Consider the following 22,529-nt stretch of genomic DNA (forward strand, 5'->3'; position numbering starts at 1 on the left):
CTCAAAGGGAAAAATCGACTTCACAAAACAAAGGCTGGTGTAAAGCAGTAAGCAGAAGAGTCAAGGAAGGTCAGGCCTCTGGCATTTCATGAAAGAAGTGCTTGGTAAACAGGAGACGGGATCCTACAGTCTCTTCAATAAATGATGGGTGTCTGGGAATGGCAAGTTTTACCGAAAATCCTGGCCTCTATGGAGATAGCCCCTCAAAGAGACCAAAGCCCTAACAAGACTCTGTGAGCCAAAACATCAACCTCTCTCTTTTCTCACAGGAAGAAAAGCCTTTCCTGGAAGTTCACCAGGCAGAGCACGTCAAACAGCTCCTGAGGAAGTGCCCCCTGCAGTAAGCCCAGTTATATTTGTTCACGCCCCTCGGTGTTTGCACCAATGTTGATGAGCCCTGACAATGTCAGAGACCTGGAGATGACTGGAAGAGCACTGTTTTAGGACGCTTGTTTGCTAATAACAGAAACTCAACTCAAATGGGATTAAAGAGAAACAGGAAAGTTATGGCCTTACATAATTAAAAAGCCTAGAGGTCACCAGTTTCAGACACAGATGGATCCAGGGGTTTGATTGATATAATCAGAACTAGGTCTCTTTCCCTCATCTCTCAGCTCTGCTTTTACCTATGTTAAACCCTTAGTTAGGTAGGCTTCCTCCCCATGGTGGCCCCCAGAATCTCTAAGCTTATACCCTCCTGTCTTAAGCTCATAGAGAAGAGAATGTTTTCTTTCAAATAATTCAAACAAAATTCCCATGAATGTGTTTCATTGGATCAAGTTGGACCACATGGCATCCCAGAACCAATTACTGTGAGTAAGTGATTGGAGTAAACTGATTGTTAAACCAGGGTCACATGTTCACCATGGGAACTAGGAAGTGGTTCAGCCTCACTTAACCACCAGGACTGATGATGGGGAAGAGTAGATTCCCAGAGAAAAACTGAGATGTTGTTACCAATAAAAGAGGACATAGCTCTTGGCCAGGCAAGAACACCTGGTCTTCAGTGATCATTCAAGTCACCCTACCCCTGCCACTGCCACTGTGCACAAGGGGATATTCCCAGAGAAGGGATATGTCTAATCCAAGGTCATACAGTGGCAAAACTAGTTCTTTGGTTAGAGTTACATTTGGCTACATATAGCAGAAAATGCAAAATAATCATGGCACAAATAAGAGAGAGATTTATTTCTTTCTCATGTAAAAGAATTCTGGAGGCAGGTAGTCCATACTAACCCTGGACTGCCCACCATACAGTTTACCCATTGTCTGTCTTTCTGTTCCAGTAATGTAGTGGTTTCCATCATGAAGGCTGTCTGTGGCCCAAGATAGATGCTGGGACTCCAGCCTGTGCCAGCCACCGTGTCTGCCCTTCAGATGGCAGGCAGGAGAAAAGAATGAAGGCAAAGGGGATCCTCCCAGCTGTGTCAGTTCCACCTGACCAGCCTCCCCAAAGTCCCACACCACATCTCTGGTCATGTCTAATTGGCTTGTTTAGTCTTGGTCACTCTTAGCTGTAAGAGAGGTCGGGAACGATAGCCTTTTATTTGGTAGATTGCTGTACTGAATAAAACTGAGTCTTTGTTCTTAAGAATAAGGGGAGAATGAAAACTGTGGAATCTACCAGTGCTCTTTCTCTTCACTATACTCTAAGGTGAAGAAGAGGAGATGATATTATTTTCAGAAGAATCAGACATTTGTTTACCAGCCACAACCTGTCTTCTCTTGATGTTTATTCATTCACAGAGAGAGAGAAAAGTCTTGGTTCCAAAACAGGATATATGAGTGGGACCCCTACTTTCAGTTCCCAAGCAGGATGATTGGAACCACTGTGTTGGCTTTCATCTGCCTGTACCTTGTAAGTAGATCAAGCAAATCCTTTATTATTTTATAAATGGGGTGGGTCTAGGATAGGGGTTGTTCTTTAAAAGCTGGGTCAAAATTGAGTATCTGTAAATCAAAGAAGTACAATTCTTTGACCCCACCATTTTGACTCCAAGGACACTTTTACTCATGTGGTGAATATTACTAATAAATATAATCCAGTTATTTACGGAGACTTCCAGTTGCCAATTCCACACGTAAAGAACTTGCAAGATGCCACTCCATCTTAACAACAAATACAAATCTGAACAAATTGAAGAATCAACAACTCTTCTTAGATCCCTAAGAACAGTGAGGTCATGGAGCAAACCTTTACCCCTAAAATTGAAGAGACACGATCATCACAGAATGGAGCAGAAACCCCATGGCAACCAGTGCCAAGGTAGGAAAATCTGAACTGTAATTGATGCCATCAATCAATTGGATATTTTGGAAATCCAAAGACTACTTCATCAACAACAGTAGAATACACATTCTTCTCAAGAGTAAATGGAAAATTCAACAAGATAGACTATATCCTGGACCATAAAACACGTCTTAATAAATTTAAAAGAATAGAAATTATACAATGTCTGCTCTCAGATCAAAGTGGAATTAAACTAAAAATCAATAACAGAAAGATAACGGAAAATCTGCAAGTAGTAGGTATTAAAACAACGTACTTCTAAGTAACATATGAGCCAAAGAAAAAAATCAAGGGAAATTAAAAACATTTTGAACAGATGAAAATCAAAACACAACTTATCAAAATTTGTGGGAGGCAGCAAAAGCAGTGCTTAGAGGGAAATTTATAGCATTGAATGTATATATTAAATGTGAAGAAAGATCTTAAATCAATCGTCTAAGCTTTCACCTTAGGAAATGAACAAACAAAAAAGAGCAAATTAAAATGCAAAGTAAGCAGAAGAATAGATGTAATAAAAACTAGAGCAGAAACCTATGAAATTGAAAACAGGAAGTCAATAAAGTGCAGAATCAAAGCATTTCACGTGGTCATTGTTATCTGAGGTAAAATGTCTGAGTCAAAAGCAGGGTCATATGGCGGGATAAAAATGGCCAAATTGTCTTCTGCTCATTTTAAATGTACTAGGATGATACCTATATAAACTAATCCTGTGATTAAGTTTTAAGTGAATATATTAGGTTATGATGAAGTAACCTAAGTAACCACATAAACCCACAAATTTCACTGACAACACTGAATATATTTTTGCCCACCTAACAGTGTTGAGTGAGTGTTCAGGTTTGGGAGGTAGCAGTCTTCCACGTGTTTGTTCCATAACTAGTTTCTCCATCGTGTGCCTTCATCACCCCTGAGCACCCTCACCACCTGCATCCAGTCAGCAGAAGGAGAAAGCAGGTGGCGAAATGCATGTGAGAGGTTTTCAAAGGCCATATGGACCCAGCACACATTCCTTCCACTCTTTTTCCAGTGACAAGAACCTTGTTATGTGCCCACATCTAACTCAAGGGAGGCTGGCAAATGTAGTCCAGCCTGCGCCCAAAAAAGGGGAGAAGAGATTTTAATGGACAACTAGCTAGAATTCTCTGCAGCAGTGGGTAGATCACTCTGTGTTATTGTGTTTATTAAATCATTATTGGTTGTCTACTCTATGCCAAACACTATACTAAGACCTGGAAGAGAGAAGAGAGCTGATTCAACAGAGTCTTGGCCTGAGAGTAGCCCATGGTCTAAGACAAGAAGATAAGATATGGTATGAAGTACTGCCGTCTAACTAGAGAAAAAGAAAAGGTAAAAGTGCTTTGGAAATTTAGTGAATTACTCTGGACTGAGAACCTGCCTGAAAATAGCAGCATTTGAGCTACACATTCAGTTTGGTTGATGAAGTAAAATGGCGTCAGGGACTCTAGAAGCAATGGCATGATGATGGGGGCATGAGGGCAGGATGACAGGATGATAGGAGCGGAGCAAGCATGACATGCATACAGGAAACAGCACCTCCTCCAATTTGGTCATTGCCAAGATACAAGAAGGGGAACAGTGAGAAGTGTCTGGAATTGTCCCCAGGGTCACCCCTTATTCAAAGTTCACTCTGTTTTAATTATTTCACTCTGATTTAATTAATGTTTGAAGAGTTCTTTGAGCCCTTGTGGGGCCTACTCTTATATGCTGTTGTGTGAAGAACAGAGTTTGGGGTGACTTCTGTCTCCAAAGAAGTCACAATCCCATTCATCTCAGTAGAGCAAGTGTCCAGAGTCTATTGCAGATGAGTTTTGAGCTTCAAAGAGTTTTGACCTCAAAACCAAAGAGAGACCCATATGTTATTCATATACTGAGCTGGACTCAGGTGAGACCTTGAAACATTTGCTCTGTGTCCCCAGTTCATTGTCATTGAGTTCTGCATGTTCGTGTATGTGAGAGATGAGCTGGATGTGTTTGAAGGCGAATTGGAGAACTACGTTGCCTCCATGAACCAGACAGGGACGCTGACCCCAGTCCTCCTGAAGGTGAAAGAGCTGATTAACGTCACCAAAGGTAAAACCATCCTCCACCTTTGTTCCTGCTGCCTGTGTAGGAAACAGAGAGGGACTTGTGACTTGTGGCAGGTGCACACCTATAGTGATTATTGCTGCTGATCTTGATATTACCTGTGTTACAATTGCTGTATGCCTCCCTGGGTTGACTCGAAGGAAAAAGGGGTCAGGACACAGGCCATTTTGTTAGAACCTATTTGGGGCTGAATTGAACATGCCCTGATAATTTTCTAATCTCACATAGCCTATTTTGTTTGATGCCAGTGGAAACAACTAAAATCATCATATTTTTTTCACTTTGGAAAAGATAAAACAGTGGGCCTTGACTTTATTATTATATGAAAAGTTTACTTATATCATTCAAATTTAATTTCTGCTTAGTTCAGGTTGCTATAACAAATTACCATAGACTGTGTGGTATAAAAACAAACATTTATTTCTCACAGTTCTGGAGACTGGGAAGTTGAGGGTGCTAGCAGGCCTGGTGTCTGGGGAGGGTCTGTTTCCTGACTTGCAGATGGCCACCCTCTCTTTGTGTCCTCACATACTGGAGGGAGAATAGGGAGAGGAAGCAAACTCTCATGTATCTTCTTATAGGGCACTAATTCCATCATGAGGGCTCCACCCTCATGATCTAATCACCTCCCAAAGGCTCCATTTCCAAATACCATCACACTGGGGATTAGGGTTTCAACACATGAATTTTGCGGGGGGTGGGAGACACACACATTCTGTCCATAACAGTCACTTTACCTTAAAATAGTAGCTTTCTTTGAAAATGACATACTCTAATTATATGTCCATTGCCCATGAAGGAAGGAAAGTTCTTCACTATTCCTTGTTGAGAAAGGACCTGGACAAGATGTCAAGATAAACTCTGTCATTGGACAAGTCAGGTCCCTTCTCGTGGCCTCAGTTTCCTCATCTTTAAAATGGGACTGGGATGAGGATACCACATGGTTTCCAAAAGCCTTTGTAGCTCTGACATTTAATGGCTGTAAATTACCATATGTTCCTTAAGCCATGAAACAGGTGATGCAAATAATATTTTCACTTAAGACTCACAAGCTAGTAGAATATCAAAACCAGAGGGGAATAGATCTACTGTGAATTATTTGAGGAAAATTCTCTTACACATACATGACATAGAAGGTTACACTAAGGTGGGTACTGCTTCTTCCATATTACCATACTTTTTTTGTTGCCCTTGAACACTTTATTCATCTTTAATGTTCTGGCTGATGAGTCCCTTCCTATACACTCAGCGAGCATATTCTAATGTTTGATTTAATAATACTTGTTTTAAGTCATACTTCTGAAAATTCACATTTCTACCCCTGTTTTGGGCAACTTTTTAATGCTAACCTCAGTTACTTGGTCTGGGTGAATTGTAGTGAGTATATCACCATATTCACTCATGTTTTATCTCCTCTTTGATATATTTCTCACGTTTAGACACTTTAAGAATCAGTATATAACATTTTCACTCTGTCTCAATCTCTTCCAGCTTTAAACAGCTACCCTCTTTCCAAGAGAGACTCTTAGGCTGAACATGCTTCACCTTTGGGATGATAAAGGCATTAAATTAAAGGTGTGCAGTCATGTTCTTGCTGCTGGCTGGAAAAAGTCTGCACTCACTCTTCTTGTGGCCAGACTCCTTCCATCCTGTCCTTCCAAGGATGTGTCCCCTGCATCCCCTGGGGTGAGATTTATGGTGATTTACCCGCATCCTTTGTGTTGGTGGAGGTTTGGGATAGAGCAGTTGCCTAGTCCTGGTGATGCTGATAAAGACACACCTGAAACTTGAAAGGAATGGAAATCGCTTTCTTTTTCCTTCTTTTTAAAAACAGCTTTATGAAGATATAACTCATATACCATACAATTCACTCATTTAAAGTGTACAATTCAATGGTTTTTAGTATTTTGAAATTTATGCACCCATCACCACAGTCAAATTTAGAATATTTTCATCACCCTAAAAGAAATCACGACCACTTTCAGTCACTCCCCATTTCTCAACTCTCCCAGGCCACTATTTTCTGGCTCTATAGATTTGCCTATTCTGGACATCTTATATAAATAGAATCGTACAATACGTGGTCTTTTTTGATTGGCTTCTTTCACATAGCAAGATATTTATAAGGTTCATCTATATCATAGCATGTGTCTCAGCTTCATTCTTTTTTATTGCTGAATTTTATTCTGTTGTATGAATATACAATATTGTATTTATATATTTGTTGATGCAAATTTGGGTTGTTTCAACTTTTGGTTATTATGAATAATACTGCTGTGAACATTCATCTACAAGTTTTTCATATATTTTTATATATCTTGGGTATATACTTAGGAGTGGAATTCTGGATCATGTGGTAATTATGTTTAAGCTTTTGGGGGAATTGCCAGACCATTTTCAAAAGCAGCTTCATCACCATGTATTCCCATCACCAATGTATGAGGGGTCCAGCTTCTGTATCTTCAGCAACATTTGTTCATATCTGTATTTTTTATTATAGCCATTTAGTAAGTATGAAGTGGTATCGCATTGTATTTTTTTTAAATTGAAGTATAATTGATTTATAATGTTTCAGGTATACAGCAAAGTGATTCGGATATATATATATATATATATATATATATATACACACATATATATTATTTTTGATTCTTTTCTATTATAGGTTATTACAAGATATTGACTATGGTTCCCTGTGCTATACTGTAGGCCCTTGTTTTTTTTTAATCTATTTTAAATATAGTAGTGTGTATCTGTTAATCCCAAATTCATAATTTATCCCTCTTCCTCCCGCCCCCCCCCCGCCTTTGGTAACCATAAGTTTGTTTTCTATGTCTATGATTCTGTTCCTGTTTTGTAAATAAGTTCATTTGTATCATTTTTTAAGATTCCACATATAAGTGATATCATATTATATTTGTTTTTCTCTGACTTACTTCACTTAGTGTGATAATCTCTAGGTCCATCCATGTTGCTGCAAATGGCATTATTTCATTATTTTTTATGGCTAAGTAATACTCCGTTGTATGTATATACCACATCTTCTTTATCCATTCATCTGTCATTGGACACTTAGGTTGCTTCTGTGTCTTGGCTATTGTAAATAGTGCTGCTATGAACATCGGGGGTGTGTTGCGGTTTTGATTTTCATTTCCCTGATGGCTAATGATGTTAAGCATCTTTTCATGTACTTATTGACCATTTGTACATCTTCTTTGAGTAATGGCTACTGAGATTCTTTGCCCATTTTAAAATTGGGTTATTTGTCTATTATTGAGCTGTAAGAGTTCTTTGTGTATTCTATATACACATCCCTTACAAGAGATATAATTTACAAATAATTTCTTCCATTCTGTGGGTTGCTTTTTCACTTTTTTGATGGTGTCCTTTGAAACACAAATGCTTTTAATTCTAATGCGGTCTAATATATCTTTTTTATCACTTGTGCATGTCTAAGAAACCATTGTCTAACCCAAGGTCACAAAGATTTACTCTCATATTTTCTTCTGAGACTTTTATCATTTTAGCTGTTACATTGAGTGTATGATCCATTTTGATTTCATTTTTGTGTACGGTATGAGGTAAGGTTCTAACTTCATTGTTTTACATGTGAATATCAGTTTCCCCTGCACTATTTGTTAATAGGCATATTCCTTCCCCATTGAATTGTCTTGTCATCCTTGTTGAAAATACATTGACAAATAGGGGTTTAATTCTGGATTCTCAATTTATTCCATTGGTCTATTTGTCTATCTTTATGGCAGTATCACACTGTCTTTTTACTGTAGCTCAAGAAATGTGAGTCCTGCAATTTTGTTCTTCTTTTTCAAGGTTGTATAGCCTATTCTGGGTCGCTTCATTTTTATATGAATTTTAGGATTAGCTTGTCAATTTATACAAAAATGACATTGGAATTTTGACAGGGATTGGTTTGAATTTGTAGATCAATTTAGGGAATATTGCCATGTTCACAAAGAACACCAATACATAAAAGTGATATGTTTTTCCATTAATTTAGGTCTTCTTTAATTTCGTTCAACAAGCTTTTGTAGTTTTAAGTGTACAAGTTGTATACTTCTTTTACTAAATTTATTCTTAAGTATTTTATTCTTTGTGATACTATTGCAAATGCAGTTGTTTTTTACTTCATTTTCATATTATTTGTTGGTCGTGTATAGCAATACAATAGACTTTTGTATATTGGTCTTGTGTCTTACAACCTTGCTGAACTCATTTATTAATCCATTTTACTTTGTTTGTTTATTTATTCCTTAGGATTTTCTATATATAGGAACATGTTGTTGGTGAATAGAGATAGTTTATTTCTTCCCTTGCAGTCTGGATGCATTTTCTTGCCTAACTGCCCTGGCTAGACCCTCCAGTACAATGTTGGATAGAATTGGCAAGAGCAGACATTGATTTTCTTATTCTTGAACTGATGGGGAAAGCAGTCTGGTTTTCACCAATTAAGTATGATGTTAGCTGTGGGTTTTTTGCAGATGCTTTTTATCCAATTGAGGAAATTCCCTTCTATTTCTAGTTTATGAAGTGATTTGAATTATAAAGAGGTGTTGGATTCTTTTGAATGCCTTTTCTGTACCTATTGAGAATCGGCTTATACAGAAGCTTTTACTTCCTTCCCTCTGTCTCCATCCCTCTCTCACAAGCACACAGAATCATTCTGAAAGCAAATTAGGTACGAAATATTGAAAACATACTGAAAGATGGATGAATGAATAGTCAAGACCCTGATTCCAGTTACCGTTGCACAAGGTGACTGTTTATTGGGGGTGGATAACCATCCCCCAAAAAGCGGAGATTGGAAGTACAAGAATTAATGATGTTTTACTAGGCTGGAGGCTACCTACAATGTGTATGCGCCATAATTTTCTTTTTCTATTACTCACTGTAGATTGAAAATATTAATACCAAAGGAAATTATAAATACGCAGGAAATAAAGGATATCGAGGGTGTATGGCTAAAATGAAACAGAAAATAAGCAAAACGTTATTTGCACAAGAGGTGTGTTAAAGGAAGTACAGTATATTTTGCCCAAACCTTTCTGTTGTGAGTTTCTGCATTTTAGTTCCCCGACCAGGGATTGAACCCAGACCCTCAGCAGTGAAAGTGCGGAGTCCTAACCACTGGACCACCAGGGAATTAATTCCCTCTGCATTTTTTTTTTTAATTTTTATTTATTTATTTATTTATTTTTGGCTGTGTTGGGTCTTCGTTTCTGTGCGAGGGCTTTCTCTAGTTGCGGCGAGCTGGGACCACTCTTCATCGCGGTGCGCGGGCCTCTCACTGTCGCGGCCTCTCTTGTTGCGGAGCACAGGCTCCAGACACGCAGGCTCAGTAGTTGTGGCTCACTGGCCTAGTTGCTCCGCGGCATGTGGGATCTTCCCAGACCAGGGCTCGAACCCGTGTCCCCTGCATTGGCAGGCAGATTCTCAACCAGTGCGCCACCAGGGAAGCCCCCCTCTGCATTTTAAAAATAGTTTCTGGTTCATCTTCTGAGGCCTCTCGTATCACCTTTTCTGTTTCAGGAGTCTGGGTGGTGACCATCTTGCCTGCCTCCCTCACGTGTGTGAGCTACCTGTTTCACATCTTGGCGTGTTACAGGTAAGAGGGTTCTAGGAGTCATTTGTGTGTCTTCAGCCAGGAAAGCATCTGACAGACTTTTCTCAGAATCCCCAAGCAGTGCCAGCAGTGTCCAAATTGGGAACAGCAGTATATATAGGGTCTAGGGACAACCATACCTATTGGTAGTAAAAGACAAAAACAAACAAAAAACTATTGATTTGAGCTCCCACTATAAGCTTGACATTGTGATTAGAGTCTTCTTTTGGTTTTCAGCAAAACCCTAAGCGGTACTTTCATCTCCATGTTCACTGCTGAGCAGGCGAGACTCAACAAAATAACTTTAGCCAGGCTATTAGCAGCTGATCTTGTCTTCTGGCCCCTTCTGACCTTGTCATTTCTTGTACACTTCTGCAGTGCTACTAGGTGTTAGACCCGCCCTGCTCTCCAGGACTAATCACACTGGGCTCCCAGCAGGTGAATCTGGCTCAAGGGGACCTCACAGGAGGTTGGGACAAGGGAACCAGGGGCATCAGTCTCAAGAACAGCAACACAGGAGGAGGGGATGGCCTTCAGTATGTAGCTGGCATTTGCATGCAGACGGAAGTTGAATTTAGGTATCTATTGCTCCCTTTTCTCTCCATTTCTCTGCCTTTGTCTCTGCCTCTCGCTATGCCTCTCTCTCGCACGCGCGCTCTCTCTCTCTCTCTCTCTTTCTCTGTCTCAGTCTCTAGTTCACAGTAACCCACTCACTCACAGGAAGCCCAGGGCCAATTCCCGCCCCTGCAGAGCATCCTGCTTTTACATCCTCCCCATCTGGCTACCCAAAGGTTGGGTCTCCTGCAGATGACATCTAAGTGAAGACTCTCCTGGCACAAAGAGCCCCAGCACTCCATCCCAGCCCTGCCTTGCTCCCTCTCTCTGCTTTCTTCTCCCTGGGCTCTGTGGGTGGACTGGACACTGCTGCTTACCCTTTCCCTGCCTGATGTAGGGATATGTCTGCTCCTTCCTTCATTAGCCTACAAGTGGCTGGGAGATATTCACTGAGGCATTTGACCACAACCAGGAACAACCACAATGCAGAGCTGGCTGCATGGATGTGGGTGGAGGGTAGCTGAGGGCACAAGGACAAGAAGGCACCTGTGGTGGGGAGGCCTCCTTCCCGTCCAGGCTGGCCCTTCCCTCCCACACCTGTCACCCAGGAGTGATAATCCCCGCCCTGCCTCCTTTACAGGACCATGGGGCAGAGGAAATAATGGATGAGAAAGCACCCTTTGGACAGCACTAGCACTGTGCCAGTATTGTTATTTTTCTTATAATTATGACAATCTACCTACAGGCTTGTGTTTTTAAAAAAAGTTACAAAAATATTTAGTGGAAAGTAAGTCTTCTTCCCATCAGGCCCCAAATTGTTGCCCAAGAGCTAAGCACTGTTATTCATTTTCTGTGCATCCTCCCAGAAATTTTCTCTGCAAATATATCTGTGCATGTTTGTATTCCTGGTTGCACACCCTACTCTGGTACTGCCAAACAGAAACACAATGAAAGCCACAGATACAATTTTGCATTTTCTAATAGACACTATTTAAAAAAGTTAAAGGAGAGGTGAAAATAATTTAATAATATATGTTATTTAACCCAGCATAACTCAAATATCATCATTTCATTATGTAATAAATATGCAAACTATTAATGAGATACTTACATTCTTTATTTCATACTAAGTCTTCTCAATTCAGTGGTGATGAAATTGCAAAATAACCTGGAAATTGCTGGAATGGGATGTTAAGAAAAAAGGAAGATACAGGTGTGAATGTGGACTGTGAACAAAAGTATGCCAACCTAATCTTTAGGCAAAGGGCCAGCCTGAGGCGGGCACATGGGAAAAGCACACAGTGATTTCTTTGGGTGCTGGGATTGTGAGGAATTGTGGCTTCTTTTTCATTTCATTTTATGTTGTTTTAAGTGGGGGGCTATCGTTAAAATTTTTTTACCTGTTTTGAAATAATATTATACAGGTAATGTACATTCATTGTAGAGAAAATAAGAAAACAGAGCAAGCTAAAGAAACTAAAAGCCACACATACAGTCTCAACTATCACATTCAGTCACCATTGAGATTAGGTAGCTATATGCTATTTTTACAAAATATATTAAGTTTAAGATTTTTAAATCATCAGGGAAATGCAAATCAAAACCACAATGAGATGTCACCTCACATCTCTCAGAATGGCTATTACCAAAAAGACAAGAGATAAGTGTTGACAAGGATGTGGAGAAAAGGGAACCCTCCTACACTGTTGGTGGGAAGGTAAATTGGTACAGCCACTATGAAAATAGTATGGAGGCTCCTCAAAAAATTAAAAATAGAGCTACCATATGATCCAGCAATCCCACTCCTGGGCATATATCCAAAAAAGTGGAAACAATAATTTAAAAAGATACATGCACCCCAGTGTTCTCTGCAGCATTATTTACAGTAGCCAAGATATGGAAGCAACCTAAGTGTCCATGGATGGGTGAATGGGTAAAGAAGATGTGGACTACACACACACACACACACACACACACACACAAACACACACCAGAATACTACTCAGCCATAAAAAAGAATGAAATCTTGTCATTTGTGACAGCATTTATGACCTTGAGGACATTATGCTAAGTGAAATAAGTCAGATGGAGAAAGACAAATACCATATGATTTCACTCATATATGGACTCTAAACAAAACAAAACTAAAACTAAACTCATAGAACAGATTGGTGGCTACCAGAGGTGAGGTGGGGGGGGGTGAAATGGGTGAATGGCATCAAAAAGCGCAAACTTTCAGTTATAAAATAAATAACTCATAGGGATGTAATGTACAGCATGGCGACTATAGTTAAAAAATAGTGAATATTTGAAAGTTTCTAAGAGAGTAGATTAAAAGTTCTCATCACAAGAAAAAAATTTTTGTAACTGTGCGCAGTGACAGATATTAACAAGACTTACTGTGATCATTTCACAATATATACAAATATCGAATTATTATATTGTACACCTGAAATAATATCATGTTATATGTCAATTATATCTCAATTTTCAAAAAAAGTATTAAAAAATGATTTTTAAGCCCTGGTCATGAGCATTACTAACTCCCACTTTTTCTTTAGAAAGCAAATGAAGAGGTTGTGGGCAGGAGATAAACACTTTCTCCCTCTGAAGTTCCATAATCCTTCCTCGTCAGAGAGTGTGGTAAGTCTACAGAGGCCTCTCTCTGCTCCGAGGCCAAAACCTGCTCTCCTGCACCTCAGACGGGGGTAGGGGGAGAGGAAGAGCTCTGGGCTGGGGGTCCAGAGTCCTCAATTCTAGTATGTTCTGCTGCTGGGTGACTCGGGACAGCCACTGTCCCCATCCAGCCCTCAGTTTCCTCATCTGTAAAATGAGGACAATCATGACATCTGCCTTGGTGGGTTGGTGGGTGACCCTCAAATGAGACAAGGATGCTGGACACGTGTTAGAGGTAATCAACATGTCTCCCCTCTCAGACCCTTTTTTCTTTCTAAATCTCAGGTGGCCATTGCAAGGTACTCTGGCTGGCAGATAGCTTATATTCTGTGGGGTAAGTGCCCTCACATGACCCATTCAATTCAATACACATTCCCTGGGCACCTGCAGAGTCCTGGCTGTGGGTAGGGAGGAGAGACGTAGGGCAGAAGTGGCCCCAGCTCTTCCTTGAGAGACCTTCCGGAAGGAGTGAGAAGCACACATTCGTGTAGGTCATCGTCACCACCTGTCCTGTGCCCATGGGGTGTATATGCTAAGGGCGGGGGTGACCAGAGGAGGAAGTGACTGTCCACACCCAGGACAGGGCAGGAAGCCTTTCTAGTGGAGTTGATGTTAGAACTTCACCTGGCAGGGTGAGCAGGTCAGCGGTCATGCCAGGCAGAAGAAACAGCGCAAGTAAGAGTGCCAGGACCTTCGGTTGGGAGGAGGCTAGAGGGGAGACTGCAGGGAGGGACCTGTGTGACTGGATCCTGAAGGGCCTTGAGTGACCACCGGCTCCCTTGGCCCACAGGCTACCTCATCATCCACGTGATGCAGAGCCTGTGTGGCCTAGTGATCATGTACAGCCTGGTGCTACCTGTCATCCACAGTCAGGCCCTGGAGATGCTCCGAGGACTGGGCATCGGGATGTAAGTGCTCGGTGGGCTTCCTGTCACTGCCCAGGGCCTGGGAGCTGGTGGGCCCTCACAGCTGCTGTTTGAAATACCCCTTCCCTGCTGGGCTCTCACCAATCCCTGGACCCATGCTCTCAGCTCTGACCCAAGGATGGGCTAAAATAGCAACTCATTGTGATGAGAACCTCACAGTTTACAAAATGTTTCCACTCTCACTGTTCAATGGGGTCCTCACAATTGTGTCTGTGGGAGATACATATGTGTCCATTTTATAGGTGGGAAGATTGAGGTTCAGGGAGGTGAAGTGAGAGAAAGGACAGTATAGTGGAAGGAGAGAGGAAATCTGAGCTTGGGTTTTAGATCAGATGTGTGGCTTTTAAGTGCCTCTCTGAGCCTCAGTTTACCTATATAGAAAGTAAAAGTGAATGCTGACATTATTGAGAATTCAGTACGCATCTTTTCTCTTAAGAACTCTTTGAGGTTGGGACTTACATTAGCTCCCTTTTTTCAGATGAGGAAACAGAGGCACAGAGAGGCTGGGCAGTTTGTCCCAGGGGAGGAGGCAGGACTGGGAGCTGGGCAATCTGAAACCAAAGCCTCTTTAAACCACCACCCCACACTGCCACTCAGAGAATGCAAACACAGGGCGTGGTGCCCTCTGGGAACCTCCCTGCTCTGAGCTCCTTTGTTCCAAACTCACCTAGAGCCTCCTGTGAGTCTGGGGCAGAACCTGCCCTGTCCACTCTCCTGTGGCCTTCATGAGCTCTTCTAAAAACCCCATCCTTTCTTTGATTCCTATGCTGTTAAACCACTCAGCCCAGCTGCCACCCCTCAACAAAAAGACATAATTAAATCCTGGAGTTCTGGTCTGGAGCCAGCAGACCTGATGATGCAGCTTTGAGAAAGTCATCTGCCCTTTGTGAGCCTCAGTTTTCTCATCTGCACAGTGGGCAGGAGAATGCTCTATAGGCATAAAGGGCAGAGCTCAAGCTACTGTTGGTCTGGCAGGCAGTCAGCATCTCTCTTCTCTCTATCAAGGGGCATTCGAGATGGGCTTGGGAAGAGTGGACAAGGCCACCTCAGGATGGTCTCACCCTGTGTTTCAGCCTCACCATATCCATCGTCCTGGGCCTCATGGTCCTGCAGGTATGGATTGCCGCCAGCTTCTTCCTGCAACCAAAGATGGGAACAGCTGACAAGCAGAAGCCCTTGGCTCTCAACAACAGGTGAGGGCAGAGAAGGGAGCGGGGCATTGTAGGGCTTTGGCCTCAGCAGTCTCGTTCCTTCCTTTTCACCCTTGGCAGGTTCCTGGGTGGACTCTACACTCTCTGAGAGGGTGAGGGGCAGTGGTTCAGAACTGGGGCCTAACTGCCTGTGGCCAAATCTTGGCTCTGCCCCTTATGAGCTTTGTGACCTTGTGTGACCTTACTAAATATCTATGAACCTCCACTTCCTCATTTTACAAATAATTGTGCATACATCAGAGAGGTGTTCTGAGGCTGAAATGTATTAAAATATGAACTTAGAACAATAGTGCCTGACCCATGGGTAATCCTTTCTAGTTCATTCATTCAAAGCTGTTCACTCATGGAGGAAACAACACGGACACTGAGGATAAAGAGATACCCCACACAATCTGCCTGTGATGTGCTCACGGTGATCTGGAGCCGACAGACACAGACATATAGGGACGGTAGAGTCCAGAGGGTGTGAAAGCATTACAAGAGAAACATGAGTAACGAAGAAGGAGAGGCGGGGGGTGGAGGAGAGGCGGGGGTTCTCTTTCAGCTGCAGGCGGGACGTTTGAGCTGAGGTCGGTGGGACGGTAAGATTCCTACAGGCAGAGATGAGGAGATGGCATGGCTGCAGCCCCCGCTGCACCGATGCAGGCAGGAAGCCATGAAAGGGCAGGATGCGTTGGGAGAAGAGTGAGAATCCAATATTGTGGCCATGCAGTGGCCTTAGATGGTGAGGGACAGGAAGGAGGTACAAAGTGGTAATGCCAGAAAAGCCCCTCTCAGAGAGGACCCCAGAATTCATATGCAGTGTTTGGGCTTCATCCCATAGGCAATGGGAGACCGACCACGTGATCAGGTGGTCATTTGAGAAATTTCATCTGGAGGACTTGGAGCAGTTCTAGCTGGGGGCAGGTCACTGTTGCAGTGGACAGTGGGAAAGCCACACCCTCTGCCGTAACCACAAACCCAGCTGTAGCCACGTGAGGTTTACAGTCCCCACTCACACTCAGCCTGCCCTGGGCTCAGCACCCTCTACACTGTTTCTGAGCCAGTCCTCACATCATCTGCGAAGTGGGGACAGTCAGCTCCTGCTAACAGCACAAGGTCACACAGCTAGGAGATGGGAGACGTAGGCTTTGACCACAGGTCTGGGGGGCCCCTGAGCCCACCTGCGTAGCCATCTTCTCATACTGAAAGGTGCTGCCCCTCCGCCTGCTTTTGTTTGCAGGAGAGCATTCCACAACTTCAACTACTTTCTGTTCTTCTACAACGTGCTGCTGGGCCTGGGCGCCTGCCTCTCCAGGCTTCTCATCAGCTGCATCCTGGGCACGTGGCTGATCGCCCGCATCGACAGGACCATTCTGCAGAGTGGCTGTGAGAGAGCAGACATGGGTACGTGGCCATGCATCTGGGGAGCGTTGGTCTTGTACTTTTGCAGAAGCTGCCTGGAAGTCGGGTACCAGAGGCCTGAGTTCATACTCTTCACTTATGCTTAGAGTTTATCTTCCCATGGAGGCTATAAAGCTGAATAGAAAAACAAAACAAAACAAAACAAAACTATTCAGCCCAATGGTCAGAAGGGAATTCAGGCTATCAAATAACTTGCATGTTTGACAGACCTTTGAGGTAGAATGAAGGGCAGTAAGAGGTAGCGGAATTCTATCTGAACAGTTAGAAGGTAATTTGTGAATGCATGGCTCTGAAAATTTTGAGAAAACACATCTCTGAATTACTGGTGTTGTTAGTGGCAAGCTTAGTTAAGAAAATGATTTGTTCAGTTTAAATGCTCCAAAATCAAAGCTTTTTCTGTGGAGAAAAAACAGTTTTTGTCCTATTTCTGGCCCATGTCTGTTCATTCACTCATTCATTCATTTAATGGCTGCTGGCTTCTTCATATAAGACACACAGGCTCCTAGCTGCTATGAGCTTCATATTCCCATAAAATGAACAGATTAGGGTGTGATCTCTAAGAATCCTTCCAGCTCTTTATACCTCATTTTCTAGATTCTCAGCAAAGACACAGGCACCATTTGGGAACAAAGTGATGCTGCAGTTACGTCATGAAAAGCACAAGCTGGGCCATCCTGGGACGTACTGCATGGCCTGACTTGCCTTCTGGATTTCAGGGTTCAGTGCGTGGATTGGCATGCTCTATGTGGATCATTATCACACCAACCCTGTGCTCGTCAGCTTTTGTCACATCCTGATCACAGGCCACAGAGAGAGGAGGCTGCAGCAGGCCATCAAATACTGGTACCTAAATCAGTCAGCAGGTAAGTCTCCTGTTTGAACCTACACTGGGGTCGGACACCAGGAAACACGTACCTTCAGGCTTCCCTGGGATCCCTGAGATGTCCCAGGTTCCTCCTTCCCTGCCCCTCTTCCTCCACGCTCCCTGCCCTGGGAGCCCTTCTACCCAGGGGATCAGGAGGCTTTGCCCCCAGTCAGCCTGGCTACAGGACCCCTGAGGCCTTGTGTCCTTGTCCTGCTAACTGGGCTCCTCCCTTGTTTCCAGAAACGAGCTCTAGTTCTGCTAGCTGAGTCCTTCATTCAACCATTTGTTTGAGATGCTACCCATAGCCCAGGCTGCAAGCCAGATGCCCTCCAAGATGGTGTGCAGTTTTGCTTAATTTGTCCCATTCCTTACCACCAGCTCTCCCAGCCACCAACTCCTATCCCCTCAAGGCTCTATACTGTCTACTCCCACCCCTGCCACCCCTATTATTCTGCTCTGCCTTCCACTGGGAAGCCCTCCAGTTAGCCATGTTCTGTCGTGGACACTCAGCACTGACCTGGACCGTTTACATTGCTGTGCCCAATGCTGCAGATACCCAGATCTGAGGGACAAACTCACATCCCTCCAGCCGCCCTCATGTCCCCAGGAGTCCTGGTCCAGCTCCTTCTTCCATACCTCACACCTTCTGGGCAGCTTTTGCTACAGCCTCTGAGAAGGACAGAGACAAGCTGCCCCCTCCTCCCAGTCTACTGGTTCTGGTTCTGTCCTAGGTCCCCGCACCTCAGTGAGGTCCAGGACAAGGTGGCTCCTGCTGCAGACCCTGATCAACAACCCCGGACTGGTCACGCTCAGAAAATCAAGGCCAGGTCATGGCTCCCAGGACTTTACCCAGATTCTGTTGACGTGCTCGGAGAGCTGACATTGACCTCCCACATTGCGACAAGGGCGTTCCAGGACATCTGCCCCTGAGAAGGCCCAGGCTACCCAGCAGCTGTCCCCTGCAGTTTGATGGGATGCACAGGCGCTGTCCACACAGATGGCATACAGACCAGCCATTCATGGGATGGCACTTGGGCTGAACAATGAAGTCTCAGGTCTAATTCATTCCCTTGGTAAAAAGATCAAGAACTAAAGAGAATTTCTGTTGAACAAACTTTGCCCAATAATGATTTCCACTATCCATGGTTAGGAGGCAGCCTTGGGGAGATCCATGTTGAGACACACTTAATTTAGCCACAGGGCAGAACTTTGTGTCACTGAAAAAGGTGATAAAATTTTTTATATCTCAGGAGAGTTTAACCTTTTGACACAGTTTTTCTCTGGGAGAAAGTATGGCCTTAATCCAACAGGGTCCTCATTGTTTCCTCCTTTCTAGGTCTTACGGTGGTGGGAGAGAAGGAATCTACAATCCCAGCCTCCAGTCTGGTGGGTGAGCAGACACACACTGAGCTCTCTCTCACAGCCACTGGGATGGGGAACGGATCAGAACTGACCTGGGCCTTGGTCACAATCAGATGTACAGATTCTCTCTGACAAAGAGGGCGTTCCCTGAGAAAGCCACTTGTCTGAGGAGGCAGAGACGGGATGGGCAGCCATTTAAGGTGGGGGACAACAAAAGCAAAAGTGTGGGAGCAGGTTTGAGGAGGGTGAGCCCTCTGGTGTATGCAGGGCACGGTGTTGGGGGCTGGTTAGACCATCCAAGGGGGTCCAGATGCCAGGCTGAGAAGCCTGGACTTTTCTCTTTGTGCAGGGGGCCCAGTACTTACCCAGATTCTTCATTCCCCAGCATAAGGTCTCTGATAAACAGGGACCTGTCACTCACAAAACCTGTGCAAGTACCAGGAGGACTCACCCATAGGGTGAGGGAAGTCCCCATCCACCTCACAAATCCCAAAACTGTTGAAACTCAGTAATCATTATTGAGTACCTACTGTAAGCCCAGTCCTTTGCTAGATGTGTCTGCCAGACTTATCTCTTTTAACTTTATCTCTGCAACCAAGCTTTGTCATTCTGCTTTTTGAAACTGAGAAAACTGGGACTCAGAGTATTGGAGTCCCCACACCACCACTTTCTAGTTGTGTGACATTGGCTAAATTACCTCACCTTTCTGTGCTTTCTTTTCCCTACTTATTAATATAAAAAGGGAATGATACCCGCAATGCCAAAAATTATTTTGAGGATAAACTGAGTTAATATACACAAACACTCCTAAGCTAGTGCCTGACATATCCTAAACTCTCAATAAATATCAGTCATTGTTTGTAATGTTACCCTTTGTGGTGATCTGATTAATATCTGCCTACCTCTCATTATGCTCTCAGCTCCACAAAGAAAGAGCCCTTCTCAGATTTTACTCACCATTACCAAGTATCTGCTGTAACATAGTAGGATCTTGGAATGAATAAAATAATAAGGCCATGGTGACTGAATATCTCAGCCATGAATTCAATACTGAAATCAACCCTGGCATCATGGTCGAGTGGCCGCTAAACAGAAGGTCAGGAGCACTGGGTTTTGGTCCCAGCTCTGCCACTAGAATGAGTCTCAGTTTCTCTAAATGAAAGCTAGTGCAGACCTCACAGCCAGTGCCCCTCACTTGCACCCAGCCAGTGCTGACCAAGTACTTGCTACATGCAGTCACCACTCCAGGGACACAGGACACCTAAGGAGATGAGGTTCTGCCAGCAGCATGTGGCAAGGCCTCTCTTTGCAGCTCTTGCTGCAATTGTCTCCCAGCCTCTTCCCTGGACTGGTTTGTGATCTCCTCAAGGGCAGGGATCAGGTATTTCTCATCCTTGAGGACATTATATATTGATAAAAAGTATAATCTATCAAGAAGGTATAATAATTATATACATATCTAACAGCAGAGGCCCCAAAACATATGAAGCAAAAACTGACAGAATTGAAGGGAGAAATGGACAATTCCACATTAATAGTGGAGATATTAGTACTCCCCTTTCAATAATGGATATTACAACTGGACGGAAATCAGTAAGGAAATAAAGAATTTGAACAACACCATAAACCAATTAGACCTAACCCTCCACCCAACAACGGCAGAATACATATTCATCTCAAGTACATAAAGAACATTCTCCAGGATAGACCATATGTTAGGCCAACAAACAAGTCTTAGTAAATTTTTAAAAATTGAAATCATGAAAAGTGATTTCTGACCACAAAGGAATCAAATTTTTAAAAATTGAAATCATGAAAATCATTTCTGACCACAATGGAATCAAACTAGATATCAATAACAGGAGGAAAACTGGGGGAAAATCACAAATATGTGAAAATTAAGAAATACAACATTAAACACCCAATGGGTGAAAGTTGAAAATGAGGGATACTAGAAAATATCTTGAATCAAATGAAAATAAATATACAACATACCAAAACTTACGACATGCAGAAAAAGCAGTGCTCACAGGAAAATTTATAGTTGTAAATGTCTGCATTAAAAAGAAGCAAAATCCCAAAACAATAACCTAACGTGACACCTTGAAGACTAGAAAAGGAAGAGTAAACTAAACCTGAAGCTAGCAAAAAGAGGGTAATAATAAATATGAGAGCATAGATAAAATAAAGAACAGGAAAACAGTACTGATGAACCTATTTGCAGGGCAGGAAAAGAGATGCAGATGTAGAGAATGGACCTGTGGACACAGGGGGGAAGGGGAGGGTGGGACAAACTGAGAGAGTAGCCTTGACATATATACACTACCATGTGTGAAATAGATAGCTAGTGGGAAGCTGCTGTATAGCACAGGGAGCTTAGCTTGGTGCTCTGTGATGACCTAAATGGGTTGGATGGCGGGGAGGGGTGAGAGGGAGGCTCAAGAGGGAAGGGATGTATGTATACATATAGCTGATTCACTTTGTTCTACAACAGAAACTAACACAACATTGTAAAGCAATTATATTCCAAAACAATAAATAAATAAAATAATAAAGGAAAACAATAGAGACAGTGAATCAAACCAAAAGTGGGTTCTGTGAGAAGATCAACAAAACTGATGAAATTTTAAGCTAGAATCACTAAGAAAAAGAGAATAGACCAAGTTATTAAAAACAGAAATGAAAATTGGATAATACTACTGACTCTACAGGAATAAAAGTGATTATGAAAGTATATTGTGAATATTTGTACTCCTACAAGTTGGATAACCCAGATGAAATGGACAAATTCCTATAAGGACACAAACTAACAAAGTTGACTCAAGAAGAAATAGAAACTCCTAATAGAGCTATAACAAGTAAAGAGATTGAATTCTTTTTTTTTTAATTAATTAATTTATTTATTTGGCTGAGTTGGGTCTTTGTTGCTGCGTGTGGGCTTTCTCTAGCTGTGGCGAGTGGGGGCTACTCTTTGTTGGGGTGTGCTGGCTTTCTCATTGCGGTGGCTTCTCTTGCTGTGGAGCACGGGCTCTAAGCGTGCAGGCCTCAGTAGTTGAGGCTCACGGACTCTAGGGCGCAGGCTCAGTAGTTGTAGCACACGGGCTTAGTTGCTCCGCGGCATGTGGGATCTTCCTGGACCAGGGCTCAAACCCGTGTCCCCTGCATTGGCAGGTGGATTCTTAACCTCTGTGCCACCAGGGAAGCCCGAGACTGAATATTTAAAAAACAAAAACAAACAAAACTGCAACAAAGACAAGCCCAAGACCGGATGGCTTCACGAGTGAATTCTACAAAACATTTTAAAAGATTAAAATACAGTCTTCTCAAACTCTTCCTAAAAAATGGAAGAAGGGGAAACATTTCCTATCGTATTCTATGAGGCCAGCATAACGCTGATAAGAGAGCAGACTAAAATTTCCCAAGCAAAGAGAACTACAGACAAATATCCCTTATGAAAATAGATGCAAGAACTTCAAGATTATAGTAACCAAAGTAAAAATATTTCTACTTGCTG

General features: G+C 42.8%; 1 protein-coding gene across 2 annotated transcripts in view; it reads left to right on the plus strand.

Moving 5' to 3' along the window:
• Positions 1 to 22,529, plus strand: part of LOC130708465 (stimulated by retinoic acid gene 6 protein-like) — a 72,160-nt gene that overhangs the window by 46,083 nt on the left and 3,548 nt on the right. Inside the window, exons 8-18 of one of the 2 annotated variants that reach the window (XM_057548947.1) lie at positions 270 to 340; positions 1,747 to 1,858; positions 4,228 to 4,381; positions 9,944 to 10,019; positions 13,133 to 13,214; positions 13,533 to 13,581; positions 14,038 to 14,155; positions 15,247 to 15,366; positions 16,607 to 16,770; positions 17,505 to 17,651; positions 18,990 to 19,039. In XM_057548947.1, the coding sequence (XP_057404930.1) occupies positions 270 to 340; positions 1,747 to 1,858; positions 4,228 to 4,381; positions 9,944 to 10,019; positions 13,133 to 13,214; positions 13,533 to 13,581; positions 14,038 to 14,155; positions 15,247 to 15,366; positions 16,607 to 16,770; positions 17,505 to 17,651; positions 18,990 to 19,039 (1,143 nt within the window). Of the gene's footprint in view, positions 1 to 269; positions 341 to 1,746; positions 1,859 to 4,227; positions 4,382 to 9,943; positions 10,020 to 13,132; positions 13,215 to 13,532; positions 13,582 to 14,037; positions 14,156 to 15,246; positions 15,367 to 16,606; positions 16,771 to 17,504; positions 17,652 to 18,384; positions 19,083 to 22,529 lie in introns of those variants that run through there. The other variant, XM_057548948.1, reaches the window with a different exon arrangement.

The sequence above is a fragment of the Balaenoptera acutorostrata genome, chromosome 6 (genome assembly GCF_949987535.1).
Source record: "Balaenoptera acutorostrata chromosome 6, mBalAcu1.1, whole genome shotgun sequence".
In the NCBI taxonomy this organism is placed as follows: Eukaryota; Metazoa; Chordata; class Mammalia; order Artiodactyla; family Balaenopteridae; genus Balaenoptera; species Balaenoptera acutorostrata.